The sequence below is a fragment of the Vigna umbellata genome, chromosome 3 (genome assembly GCF_029865625.1).
Source record: "Vigna umbellata cultivar VRB3 chromosome 3, Vumbellata_1.0, whole genome shotgun sequence".
Taxonomy (NCBI): domain Eukaryota; kingdom Viridiplantae; phylum Streptophyta; class Magnoliopsida; order Fabales; family Fabaceae; genus Vigna; species Vigna umbellata.
Genome location: NC_142167.1, coordinates 51,160,986 through 51,174,468, shown reverse-complemented (window position 1 = coordinate 51,174,468; position 13,483 = coordinate 51,160,986). Strand labels below are relative to the sequence as shown.

The following is a 13,483-nucleotide window of genomic DNA, read 5'->3' as shown; positions in this document are numbered from 1 at the left end:
ACTACTGAAAACATTGACGATGACAATTTAGTTTTGAATTGTTTACTCATTTAGAAAAGCTACCAACAAACTTTCTTATCGGCTGAAAGTTTGTTGGAAATCACAAGAGATGCGGGTCCCACCCATACTTATTGAATCTCACTCATGATTTTATAGTTTAATATATATTTTAGCCAATAGTAGAGTGTATGATATATTTTGTTGCTAGCTTTCCTCTTTACTTTTTTGTGACAACATCAATCATCATGGGGTGTGTTCTGGTAATGGTATATGGATTGTTGATATAATTCATAAACAATTATATGCTCCTTCATTGCATGGACTTTTTTAATTAAGAATTGTTGATTACGTAGTAGAATGAGAAATTTAGGATAATAAAAATGATGTCACTTTGAATTTGAATCTTTATAACCCGTATTACCATGCTTTTAATCATTCTTTTTGGCTTCAAACATTTATAACCACTTGATATATCATTAGTTAGTTTTATTAGTTTTTCCTATGATCATGGTTATCAAACTTGCGAGTTATCTCGTTAACTCAGACTGAGTTTACATTCCTAGACAAAGCTTCTGTCTTAACTTGAAAGAAAACATGTTTTCGAACTAAAATCAGTAGAATTGTGTGTGGAATCGTTAGAGTCGTGTGAAATCATGAGTTAGCAACATTTTTGCGAGCTTGAAAGGAGGATAAAATGTGCAAAACAAGGTCATATTTAGGGGGAAACATGACCTGATTAGGGCTTTGATGTTAAGACCCTTCGTTTTTTTTGAGTTGCTGCATCGTTGTCTCTGGCCATCACATTACATCGTGTCGTTGTCCGTTCACCCTATCCCCCTTGCGTCAATCTCTGTGGCCATCGCACTCCTCTTTGCGGATCATCTTGCTGTCGTCCTTTGTTGCATCACTGTATGCGACTTTCACGCTTGCCGTCGGCCACCATCTCGCTGTCACAGCTGGTTGCGATTCCTTCTTTGGTCGCTCAGTCTAAATTTTGCTCCTGTGTGCACTGTTTGTTTGTGTAAGCAAATTTTTTTTTTACTGTTTGTTGGCCCTTTTAATTTGTAAGCTGCTTTGCACTTTGTAGTGAAAACATAGACCATTTTTTCTGGAAATGCATCAGACTAGTTGATACTAATCCAAGTGCATTCTCATGTGTTAAAAGTAGAAGTAAAAATGGTCTGAGAAACTGATTAGATATTGGATGGAAACACATGTTAGATATTAGGGACAATGGTAGAAAAGTTAAATGTAATTATTGCTTGTAATTATTGCTCAGATTGTGAGAGGAGACATATTTAGATTTAAACATGATCTTGTTGGAATGAGGGAGGATTCTAAACTTTGTGCTTTTGTTTGGGAAGAAGTGACAAATTTGATGATAAAAATAGTTGTAGAACCTAGGATGCTTTGTTAAAGAGAAAAAAGTTAAATATCATTGATGAAGACCATGAAGAGAGTGAGTGTGTTGAAGGAGGACATAAGGTCTTTAGTTTTAAAAAGTTGCCACTACAAGTAAGAATATAAAATAATTTGAAAATTTTTGAATTTCATTTTGGTAGAGGACTTTTTGGAATGGTATATGCAAAGGAATGCATGAAAGCATTAAATCCTAGTGAATGGTGAGAGATGTTTGGGGATGGAACTCTAGAGTTGAAGAGATTTGCTATTCAAATTCTAAGCTTGACCTGTAGTTTTTCGGGATATGAGTGTAATTGGAGCTCATTTGAAATGGTATTTTAAATGGTTTATAACTTATAATTTTCTTTATTAGGTTTATATTTTTATTGAAATTTGATATTTAATTTTAGGTTCATACACTTGAGATTTCTAGAGGACTTAATTGATCCCTCTCATAATCTTCTATTTATAAGAATAAATTGATACAAGAGTACATGATAAATAGGGTAACCTAGACACAATATAATCGTGATAAATGGGTAATCCTAGATGCAATATAATCATGATAAATAGGGTAAATATTCTAGCACTCCCCCTCAAGCTGGAGCATACAAATTGTATGTACCAAACTTGGAATAAATAAATTGAATCCAACAAAATCAACTTGTCTAAAATGTCGAGACAATAGACGTGGTAACTTTGGCTTCGAACAAGATACACACATATGCTTCAAAAATTGAACTCACAATCCAGCATAGCCAAAGAAACCCTTCTTGAAATATAGGACTCGTCTTCAAGAGTGTGCAGCAAATCGATGATAATGGTCAACGGATAACAAAAGTGCAAAAACACAGATTGACAAACAACTCACATCAGCTTAAGGAGAATAATATTGGCCATCAGTGGACAACCACAAAACTTCAACTAACACTACGAAACTTTAACAAGGATGACTTTGATAAATGAGATTTCCATTAAAAGTGGATAACAGCCAACAATGGTAGACAACGACAAACTGTAGGGACTAAAATACCATCACTGACTGATAGGGCCTGTAGTGGCGGAAAGCGACAAAACTACAGGAACTGCCATCACTGACTGATGAGGTGATGGGGGCCTGCAATGGTTGAAAGGACAAAACTGAAGGGACTGACATCACTGACTATGGGACATGCAGTGGCTGAAAACATATTGCAGTGGCTGGAAACATACTCCCCTCACGTAAACGACGAAAATGACGACGTGTCGATGACAAATCGTGAAGGTGGAAGATCATAATGGGCTCATTTATTCATCAAAGGATCCAAAAACAGATCTGACAAGGGACTGATGAAATTGTTTGACTAAGATTCTGAATCTTGATAGAAATAGACTCCCCTCATGTCATGAGGAACCTTCAACCTATGACTTTGGTGTTGAAATTCTTTGGTGTTAACCAACTAATAGCACTGACTCTCCTCGGAGACTTGTAAATAAATGACATAAGCCATTCGGAACATTACAACTGCTACAATATGCAAAGCTAAACACACATTATGAAAGAGGCTAAGGAACAATGCTGAAACATAGAATATTTTTTTCTTTTGGTCCAGCGAGACAGTGACGTGGTATGATTCTGACACTGGGAAGGTGACTTGTGACAAACACGCGTTGGAAGATGATCGGAGAAAAGTCGTTCATGACAGTGCGTGTGGAGGAGAATGAGGCACCGACTACCAAGGATGAGTCACGCTCCTTGAGGGGACAAAACCCCTAACTTTGTCGTAGAAAATGTGACGGTAGCGGCAGACGTCTGACAGATGTGTCGCACGTGGCGACGCTAGCATGAGAACTAGCCCTTGACACAAGCAGGGTTGACCATCGCTCAAGGAGGCAATCCAGATCCATTGGTCGCCAGACTAAACTGTGGCGGTGGCGAGCATTAGCGGACAACGTCAGAATGATAGGAAATAGAGGTTGATGGTGACAAACTTATGTGGACAGCTCCTCACAGTGGAAAAATAGTGCCAACGATAAATGGCACCAGACAGCGACAAACGACACCAGACAGCGGCAAATCGTGCCAGACAGCGACAAATAGTCCCGGACAATTGCGGACAACAACTAGGGTTTGGAGACTAGATAGAAACCAAAACAAGACTGCTCATTGAGGTATTTAAGAAAAGATGAAATTTTTAAGGCCGCCGGTGGCAACGGCCACTGCCACCGGCGACAACGGTAGAAAAGATTCAGACAACCTGCTCTGATACCAACTTGAGATTTCTAGAGGGCTTAATTGATCCTCTCATAATCTTCTATTTATAAGAATAAATTGATACAAGAGTACATGATAAATAGGTTAACCTAGACGCAATATAATCATGATAAATAGGGTAATCCTAGACACAATATAATCATGATAAATAGGGTAACTTTTAACACAATATAATCATGATAAATAGGGTAACCTTGATACAATATAATGATGATAAAATAGGATAAATATCCTAACACATACAAAGAGAAGAAATTGTTTGCATAAGAAAAAGATGAATGATTTAGTTTATGTGATGTATAACTTGAAGTTGAAAAGTTGACAAATTCAAAAAACGGTTGCTCTTCCATTTCATGACATTGAATTAGATGATGAATGAATAACTGGAGAGGCAAATGATGTTGTTGAGATTGAGCAAGGTGATGGTGAAAATGTTCACTTAGATGGATCAACAACAGATCTAGCTCTAGATGCTCTTGATCTTGATAACATAACTTTTGGTGCTAATGAAGATGCACAACTTTCATGAGGGGAAGAGTTGGATGGAGATGATGTTGCCATTAGAGGATTTTACATTTTTTTGAACTTATTTATTTGGTTATATAATTTGTGGACTTATTTCTATTAGGATGTTATTCGTATAATTTTTTTTTATGTAAAGTAAACTCTTACAAGTTTACTGGGCCTCATGAGTTTATGTAAACTTTCAAGTTTGTCAATATTGGTTTTGATACATTTTTTTTTCTTCTCTTTTACTTTGTATTCCTTTTTGCATTTGTTTTACTATGTGATTTTTGGTTTGATATATTCTCTTTATTCATAAGGATCTTAGAGGCATATCGTACTGGTCGAGGACGTGTTGTTATCAGAGGGAAAACTGATATTGAATTACTTGATTCTAAGACTAAACGGACTGCAATAATCATAAAAGAGGTGACGTTCTAGATTATACAAGATTATACTAGATTTGACATTAGAAAATTTGTTATATTTGCTTTGTTTTCTGTGGAAGATTGAATACTGATTTTATTTTATGATTGGAGTAGATTCCTTACCAGACCAACAAAGCAAGTTTAGTTGAGAAGATTGCTGAACTTGTAGAAAATAAGGTATTACCGTGTTGCAGAAAAAGATTTTCTCAAAATACTGTAATGTCAATACACTTTTATCTTCTTGAAGTTGCATGCTTGTATACTTTTGTGATAGTTAATGATATATTGAGAGGTGGAGGAGTGGTGATTATGGGGTGTTTGGAAACTTCTTTAGGAGTCGACATTTGGATGGTGTTAGGTTAGTTTTTTAATTTAAAAGTTTTGAAAATTTTATGGTCCTTATGAACAATATCTCCTCTGTTTTTGTCATTGTCTCATTCTCCCTTAAGATCTATAGTGGTGGTTATTGGATAATATGACATTTCTAAGTAGCATTAATGATTCTAGTGTTGAAGAAGCATAGTATTTTTTTGAATTTAAATAAATATGAAAACAGGTTATATAAAAACTGTTTTAAACAGTTTAAATAATCTGATGTTTGCTCTTTCATTTATTGAAATAAGGATCACATACGAAACTTTTCCCTAAAAGAGGGACCAACAAGTGGTGAAATTTTTTGAGGGACTAAAAGTGCACATTTTCCTATTTGTAAGGACTAGAAATAGAGTCAACCCATTTGAAAAATTGTATTATATTGATTCTATTGAGAAAAAGTGAAAGAATTTTTCTGAATGTATTTTCCACCTACAATCCTGTGAATTATATGCAAGTGTGTTACAAGTATTGTGAATGTCATAATTTACAAGTAGGGTGTCACAACTTCCCAAGATGCCTTGAACTCATCAGACTAAATATCTAGTCCATTTGGTGAAATAGATATTTAAGAAACTCTTATCTCCCAGATCATTGTATTTTTTACAATTTCTTTGATGTCTGCTGCTATACTATCATTTGGAGTTTTTAATGAAGTTATGGTTTTATTTTCTTATGTAATATGTTTGAAAAGTGATTCTGTTGGTGATAATGACTTACCTTTGGGAACATGATTTGGTTGGTTGAATATTACAAGGTTTTACGTTGAATCATTCATGTGTACACACACACACACACAATTGGACAAGCAGATAGCTTGTAAGTTGTTTCTCATACTTATATCTTGTGAATTATATGCAAGCATATGTTACTTTGAGCTCAGGTTTGATTTTTGGTTTTATGTTTCCACTTATGAAGTATTTTTTTTTATTCCAAGTTATTCTTTTGTTTAACTTGCATACTGCATCTATTATGCGTATTTTGTAATCTAATTTTGTTTTTTATTGTTTAACAGAGTCTAGACGGTATAAGTGATATTCGGGATGAGAGTGACCGATCTGGAATGCGTATAGTCATTGAGGTATTATACATAAATATGGCTCTACTCCTCTGCTATCTTATTGAATAGGCACATACATAAACAGAGAAAAATAGGAAAAGGAGAAGAGACTGTTGGGTGGGTGGGTTGATATAACAAATCTCTGTCACTGTGCAGCTGAAGCGGGGATCGGATCCATCGATTGTTCTGAATAATCTTTATCGCTTAACATCTCTGCAATCTACGTTTAGCTGTAATATGGTGGGGTAAGTTGTTTGTTGTTTACACTATTACACATGTTTTTAGATGGTGAATATACTGTTCTGAAATGCTCTGGTCAATGATACTCATTGTGGTGACACTTATGATGCTTTGACGGATCTCTATAAGATTTGTATTGGGATAGATAAATATATTTTACAAATATTTTGGTCTTGGATCTCCTTGGAGGCCTGTGAATCTTACTGGTACATAACTTGTTTAATTTTTGGTTTGGATATTTGTTGGTCGAAATTTGTCAGATGTCAAAGAGGGAGAAGTAATATAATTTTTTTGAAGATTATGTAATTGAGAAGAGTTACATTGTGACAGAAAACAGTATTTATACAAAGGGAAACCTAAATAGCTTGTAACTGAGCAAGCAACTAACTACTAAAGCTTAACAAGAAGGAACTTAAACTAGCTTGGGACAGCTATCAATTTGACAGCTATACCTCCTCTCTCCGAGCTCAAGCTGGGGTAATCAGTTGAAGCAGCATGCCTGTGAACTTTCACTGAAAATGCAGGAACTGTATTCAAGATAAGGGCTTGGTTTTCTGCAATGATCACATCATGACTTTTCCTCTATGATCTTGCCAAGTATTTTGCATAATCTTCCTCTTTGATTCTTCCCTTCTAACCTTAGTAATGGAAAATACACATAAATATGGTAAATTTAAGATATTTTTATATATTGTGACTAACAATATCTAACATTATCTTACAATATCTAAGACTAAATTTTTATATTTTTATAAGACAATCTATACTTACATGACAGTATCACTTTTTTGAAAGTGTCAATACACAATTGATAAGCGCCCCACTCAGTGGAGTATTTAAGCGCTTGGTTCTTCCTGTTCAATATCTAGCTTTTGAGAGTGAGTTTCTCGAGTGCTTATGATTTGGTAATTGAGCTGGTTGTCGGTTTTTTGAAAAGAAATAATGATGAAGGATTCTGACTGGAGGAGAGTTTTGACCTGCAAGAGAGTTGAGTGAAGTGTTATAGAGTGAAAGCCACTGAGACACCAACTCTTAGTGTGTGATTGGAAATTGGGTATTATGTGGTGCCTATGTTCGACATGGAGTTGTATGGAATGCTTGTTGGAGTGTGTAAGTCTTTGGTTCTCAAATAGCTAGCTTGCTTTTGAGGGTGGGTTATCGAAATATAAAACTTTATATTTGTGTGAAAACATTGATCTAAAATTATAGAGGGTGTGAGAGTCATTTATCTAGATTTCATAGGATGTGAATGCAATTTTTCCCAATAGATATTTCGTTTGCATTCTTGCAAATATTTAAAAACTCCGTTTTATTATTATATGATTTAGTCAAGGATTGAAGGTTGTGCAACTAATTAAATTTAGTATCGTCTCTTATAATTATTTCTATTCATCTTGCTAAAAAAAGAGGGATGCAGGAGGGGAGAAGTGGGAAAATAGTTATAGAAAGAGAAGAATGTAAGGGAGGAGAGAATGAGTGAGTTGGAAAAACTTTGTGGAACAGAAAATTGATAAAGTAACCTTGGACCATACATTTGATATTTCTGTTAATACTTCGTAATATTTTTTTAATGATGTTGGTATCTCATTGTTGGAGCAGAGGGCACTCTAATATTCATTAACATCAATATTAGCAAAGACATATTTGCCAAATGCATATGGTTGGTTCTTGTTCTATAATCTGAATTCAATCAATTTTTGGTCATCTTATTGCTTTGTTCTTTCTTATGTTGCTTCTCTAATTTATTTTTTACTCTTTAGAAGCTACATGTCTTAATTTGAATGTTATTTATTGACTGATTTCTTTGAAGCATTCTAAATGGACAACCTAAACAAATGGGGCTGAAGGAATTACTCCAGGTAAGTCCTTACTTGCCCAAGAACTCTATGGTGTTCTCTTCATCTCTTGAAATGTTTTTTTGAAAGACGTTCTTGATTTTTATCAAGCATAATATTGGTTTTCTTGTTAAGAACTTGTTGATATTCTTCAATAAATTTCTTGTCCCTACGAAAAACAAACCTTTATCCATGTACTGATTCAGAACAACTAATACGCCTTTATTTTTTAAATAAAAATAGATTCATTGTTACTACATTATTATTAAATCCAGAAACGGATTATGAAGTTTTTAAATTGAATTTCATCCTTTTCCTTTTATTATTATTAATGTCCCTTTTTGAACCCATAATATTTTTTTAATTGAATATAATATCTATGTTTTATTTCTCTCGGAACTGCATGAAATGTGATTCTAACAAGAATCACAGCGTGATTTGTGGGTGAAACCAAATTCTGGTCTTACTCCGAACTGGATCCCTTGCTTGACCCGGTTTAGGAAAACCCTAATTTGGTTTCTTTTATTGTGTGAATTGATCAGGAAGAGATGCATACTAGTTTGTGCTTTTCACTCCAACTAGTTCGTCCTCTTCCTTACTACGATGGCCATGAATGGTTCCCTTTAGCAACAACATAAGATCTTCTATCAAAGCAAGGGCTGCCTCTACTAAGCTCTAATGACTTTATTTTGCATTTTGAACCTGTAGTATCTTTTTAATTGAATACAATTTCAATTTTAAAAATTAGTATATTCATAATTCATGTCTTTTTGTCAATTTCTGTCTATATAAAACTCTAGTCTTGATTTTCTACACCAATAGGATCTAAGAAGATGTGTGGAGTAAAATATGTTTGAAAGGTTTACCATAGTTATTCTAGCCGGACTGGACTGCCCAGTCTAACTTGTCATATTGGGAAATGTGTGATGACTGATCTGTTAACTAACAAAACCTGGAGGATTTGAGAACCGGTATGAATAGGGGAAACTTGCACATATGATAGGAAGTTGAGAGTGTATGTAAGGAGGAAGAGAGGTTAGTTAACAGTTAGAGGGAGTTAGTTGCCTAACTGTGTTAACAGTTAAGAAGAGCGGGAATATACCTTTGTATAAATTGTTGAGATGGGGAGAGGAGAGGGACTTTTGGCGATTCAAGTGTTTGAACAGACTGTTTAGTCTTGTTGGGGGAGATTAGGCTCCCTTATTGCTTCGTTCTTGTGTTCTTGTATTCTTGTATTTGCGTGTGTTAGTTGGGTGAAAGATAAGGTTTCTTTATCAGAAACCTCTCAACATAACTGCCCAAAACTAATTTGAACTAGCGTTTATATTTTTTATTTTTAAAATTTTTGAAATTATTTTGAATTAATTTATAACTAAATAAAAAAACATATGTAATGAAAATTACAAAATAGGTGTAGATTATTTATTATTTAAAAACTATCCATTTTCTCGTTTTTATAATGTTTATAATTTTTTAAAACGTCATTTGTTATCATTTTATATTATATTGGTTTATAATTTTATTTTATTTTATAAAATTTAAATTTAATTATTATATGTTAGATTTGAACATTTATACATTTGATTGTTGTGATCTTGTAAAATGATATTTTATTATAGATATTAGGGATATAAATTAGCTTTACTCTACCTTTCAGGCATTCTTAGAATTCAGATGCTCTGTTGTTGAGAGACGTGCATTGTTTAAGTTATCACAAGCACGAGGGAGAAGACATATTGTTGAGGTACGTTACAGATACAACAAGATATATCTGTATATGCCTCTTTTAACATTTGCATTGAATGTACATTCATACATGTCCCAATGGTAGAGGTTGTATTATAAATTATTTGTGGTTTAGTTACTGTCAATGCAATAGCTGTGGAAACTAGTTCAAGAAAAAATTGTATTTAATCCCCCTGATGAAGCATGTTTTGTTTCTTATATTAGTTATGCTGATAGTGGTTACTGTAGTTAATAACAGGTCTACTTTATCACGACAAAGTGGAAGTGTCTAAGCTTGATTTTCATGAAAGTGTTTCATTGCATACTCAACATTGTTAAAGTACTTGCCATCTATGCTATATGGTTATGTTCCTGCTTAAGCTATTGGAGCTGATAGAAACGCTCAAGACTAATCTCTCTCTTTAATTTTGATGTCTTCTCTCTCTAAGAAAAGCTCCCTCTCTTTTCTCAGAATACCCTTATATTTGTAGGTGTCGACCTCAGTTAATTTTGCACCACTTAGGCTGTTATGCAGCCCATTAACCATTATAATAACTGTCTCCTGTGATTTGCGGTGCCGACATAGGGAGTGGTGTAAACTGATGAATGTGGGTAATGGCAAGACAACCAACTGCTATCGTCCTAGTTGAACACGGGATCCATAGCCCATCAACCGATGCTTATTAAACTGTCTATGACCGGTACATATCCTGTATCTTATTGACCTATATCTCATATACAGTCCACAGCCCGGCAGGCTCCAGCTTGCTATGACAAGCAAAGAGCTGAGGGGTAGGTGTCGCCCCATATCCGATATACAATATTTAATGCCCCTATTTAGGTTACAAGCTAGCATTACCTAGCTCGGGCATTTAATCATTAAGACGGAACATATTTGATTGTTTTGCTCGAATCTTGTTTCGAAATCAAACTGTTCTAGCTAGATCTGAAATGATACTTAGGCCAGAAACATTTGTTGTATTTATATCCTTTAGTGATAATGTAGAAGTTTATTTATAGAGGTAGAAGCAATTATTGTCCACTCTCCACTCTATTGATTAGGAGTTGTGGGGTGGTGGAAATGTCATTAGGGTTTATTGTTCTAAGGGGATCCAAATCTCATCAACTTTTTGTACTAGTCTAAAGACATAGATTCATTATCTCGACGGGGCAGTTTATATCCTTGATTGTTAATTTTTTTTCACTGGGTTTATTATTCCATTGTTTGCACATGTGCAAAGCAACTGTTATGAAATGTGAACCCAACTATTGTTTTTTACCGAAGGATATTTAAATGTACACTTGTGTACTGAAACCTAAAGTCTAATTTTAATTAGGAGATTGCAAAAAAAAAGTGGTAAAGTTAGTTACACAGAAGGAGAGAATATATCTTGTTCAGTTGTTTTTAATTTGTTATGGGTGCAAGGCCCTTACCTGCTTCTATTTCTATTAACTTACACTAATAGTGCCATATCCCTTGTTTATAGAAACATCAAATTGTTCTTAAAATTTGAATAAAAGAAACAAAGAAAAATAGTGTGCTTGAGGCATAGACAATCACATTTCTCGTCCACTGGTATTTTCTATTTGGGACTCTGTAACTAATTTAGGAATTCTGTAACTAACTTAGGAATTATGTAACTTGTTCAGTTATTGATAGCTATATCTATTGTAGTCAGCTTCCGAATTGTTGTTATACTCCTATATTAGGAGCACCTTTGTAAAGGTGACTTTTGTAATTTCTCTCACCGAATGAAATTGTGTTTTTTGTCGTGTCTAGAGTGTATATATTAAGTGTATTTAGATTCTTTATAAATAGAGTATGCAATTCAGTGGTTTTTGCTGTATATTTTAGCTAAAATAAACCCCTTTGTTACAACAGATGCTATAGAAACAAATTGGATTTTGGAAAATTGTATGCTCTAGGATTGAATGAAATGATGAGGCTAATTAGTGTAATTTAGTTTCTTTTTTGGATCTAATCTTATGTTTGCACGAATTCAGGGTATTCTTATTGGGTTTGATAATCTGGATGAGGTGATTCGCATAATTCGTGAAGCATCGAGTAACTCAGCTGCAACTGTTGGTTTGCGCAATGGTAAACTCTTTTTTAAATTTAATTTTTTTATTTTTTGTGATTATATTTCCTGGCATTATATGAAGAAGAGGATGCTTCTGATTTCCCATAGTTTGATACCCAGTTGGAAACTTTTCATTTTGAATCCCTATCTTCTGAACATTGTTATTGAAATGAAATCCATGTAATCATTGCTTGAAATTTGGTATCTTCAACCATTTAACGTGGGTAAGGAATATCCCTTTGCAGCATTTGGTCTCTCTGAGAAACAAGCTGAAGCTGTTTTGGACATAAGTCTAAGAAGATTGACCCTTCGTGAGGTTCTGATACTGAGTCCTATAACTACACTTGAATAACTCTTATGTTTCCTTAACAATATTTCTATAAATAATTAAATACATATTTGATGACAGCATATGTAGTATTATAAGCTTTGTATGGTGCAGAGTGGAAACTTTTTTGCTGAAAGTAAATCTTTGATGGAACAAATTTCAAAGTTAGAGGAACTGTTGTCCAGCAGGAAAAATATATTGGAGGTATAGTTTCAGTTTAAATCTGTTTCACTTGCTGTTAGTGTACACCGTTAATAGTTGATTTGTATCTAATAGTTAGGGGTTAACTATACTATGGTAAATGGTCAACTATAGTCAATAATTGACCATATTGTAACTCTACATCTTGTAAGTTGGTATTGTGAGCTTGTTTTCATTGAACTTGCTTCCGCTTCTTCTTGTTCGGCTTCATCTTGTTCGATGCTTCTTCAACCATTGGTTCACCGCTTTGTCCTTCCTTTGTGATTTCAATTGGCACCTTCTTCTTCAACCACCCTTTGTCGTTTCGTATCGTAATCATTCTTTTGCTGTCAGCGGTTTGGTGCAATCAATGCGTTCAGTGACATTTTTTCGCTTTTGCTTTCATGCATCGTGTTTGGTTTGTTGCAGTGGGTGCGTTCAGTCACACTTCTTTCGCAATTGCTTTTGAGCTTTGTTTTCGCTCCTATCTTTGCGTTCGGTGGTGCAGTCCTTGTGTTTAGTGTAGTAGTTGTGCTCATGTTCGGTTCTCTCGTTATGTGTTTTCGTTTCACACTATATACTTCTTCTTTGATTGTTCGCCCTTCCTCTTCTAGTTTCCTTCATCGTACTGCTGCAGTTATGACTTCCAATTCTAGTTTGTTGAATTTTCCAACCTTGCTGAAAAGTTATATGATACCATTTATCTTCAGTGGCAGCAGTATGTGGAACCAATATTCAAGTCTCACAATTGCAACGTTTTGTGGTAAATCCGATTATTCCTTCTAAATATCTCACTGCACATTATAGAACACTTGATATTGTCAATCTTGAATGCAAAGCTTGAGAAGTTCAAGATCATACTTTACTTGTTTGGTTCAATCAACTCACTCAAAGTCTGTTCTGTGCTTGGTGCAACTCACTCTTATGAAGTTTGGGACATAATTCATGAATATTTTGGTCTACAAACCAAATCTTGTGCACAACAATTGCACTTTGGAATGCGTGTTGTAGAAATGAAGTCTAAAACCATGGAAGAGTATCTTCTTAAAATTAAAGTTGATGTTGATGAACTTGC

At 34.5% G+C, this 13,483-nt stretch overlaps 1 protein-coding gene across 1 annotated transcript in view; it reads left to right on the top strand.

The window, feature by feature from the left end:
- The window catches only part of GYRA (DNA GYRASE A), a 35,643-nt gene that overhangs the window by 9,466 nt on the left and 12,694 nt on the right, over positions 1 to 13,483 (top strand). Inside the window, exons 9-17 of the mRNA XM_088111004.1 lie at positions 4,480 to 4,588; positions 4,702 to 4,764; positions 5,975 to 6,040; positions 6,176 to 6,264; positions 8,070 to 8,118; positions 9,752 to 9,838; positions 11,824 to 11,917; positions 12,146 to 12,216; positions 12,343 to 12,432. Coding sequence (XP_087967130.1) covers positions 4,480 to 4,588; positions 4,702 to 4,764; positions 5,975 to 6,040; positions 6,176 to 6,264; positions 8,070 to 8,118; positions 9,752 to 9,838; positions 11,824 to 11,917; positions 12,146 to 12,216; positions 12,343 to 12,432 — 718 coding nt within the window. The remainder of the gene's footprint in view (positions 1 to 4,479; positions 4,589 to 4,701; positions 4,765 to 5,974; positions 6,041 to 6,175; positions 6,265 to 8,069; positions 8,119 to 9,751; positions 9,839 to 11,823; positions 11,918 to 12,145; positions 12,217 to 12,342; positions 12,433 to 13,483) is intronic.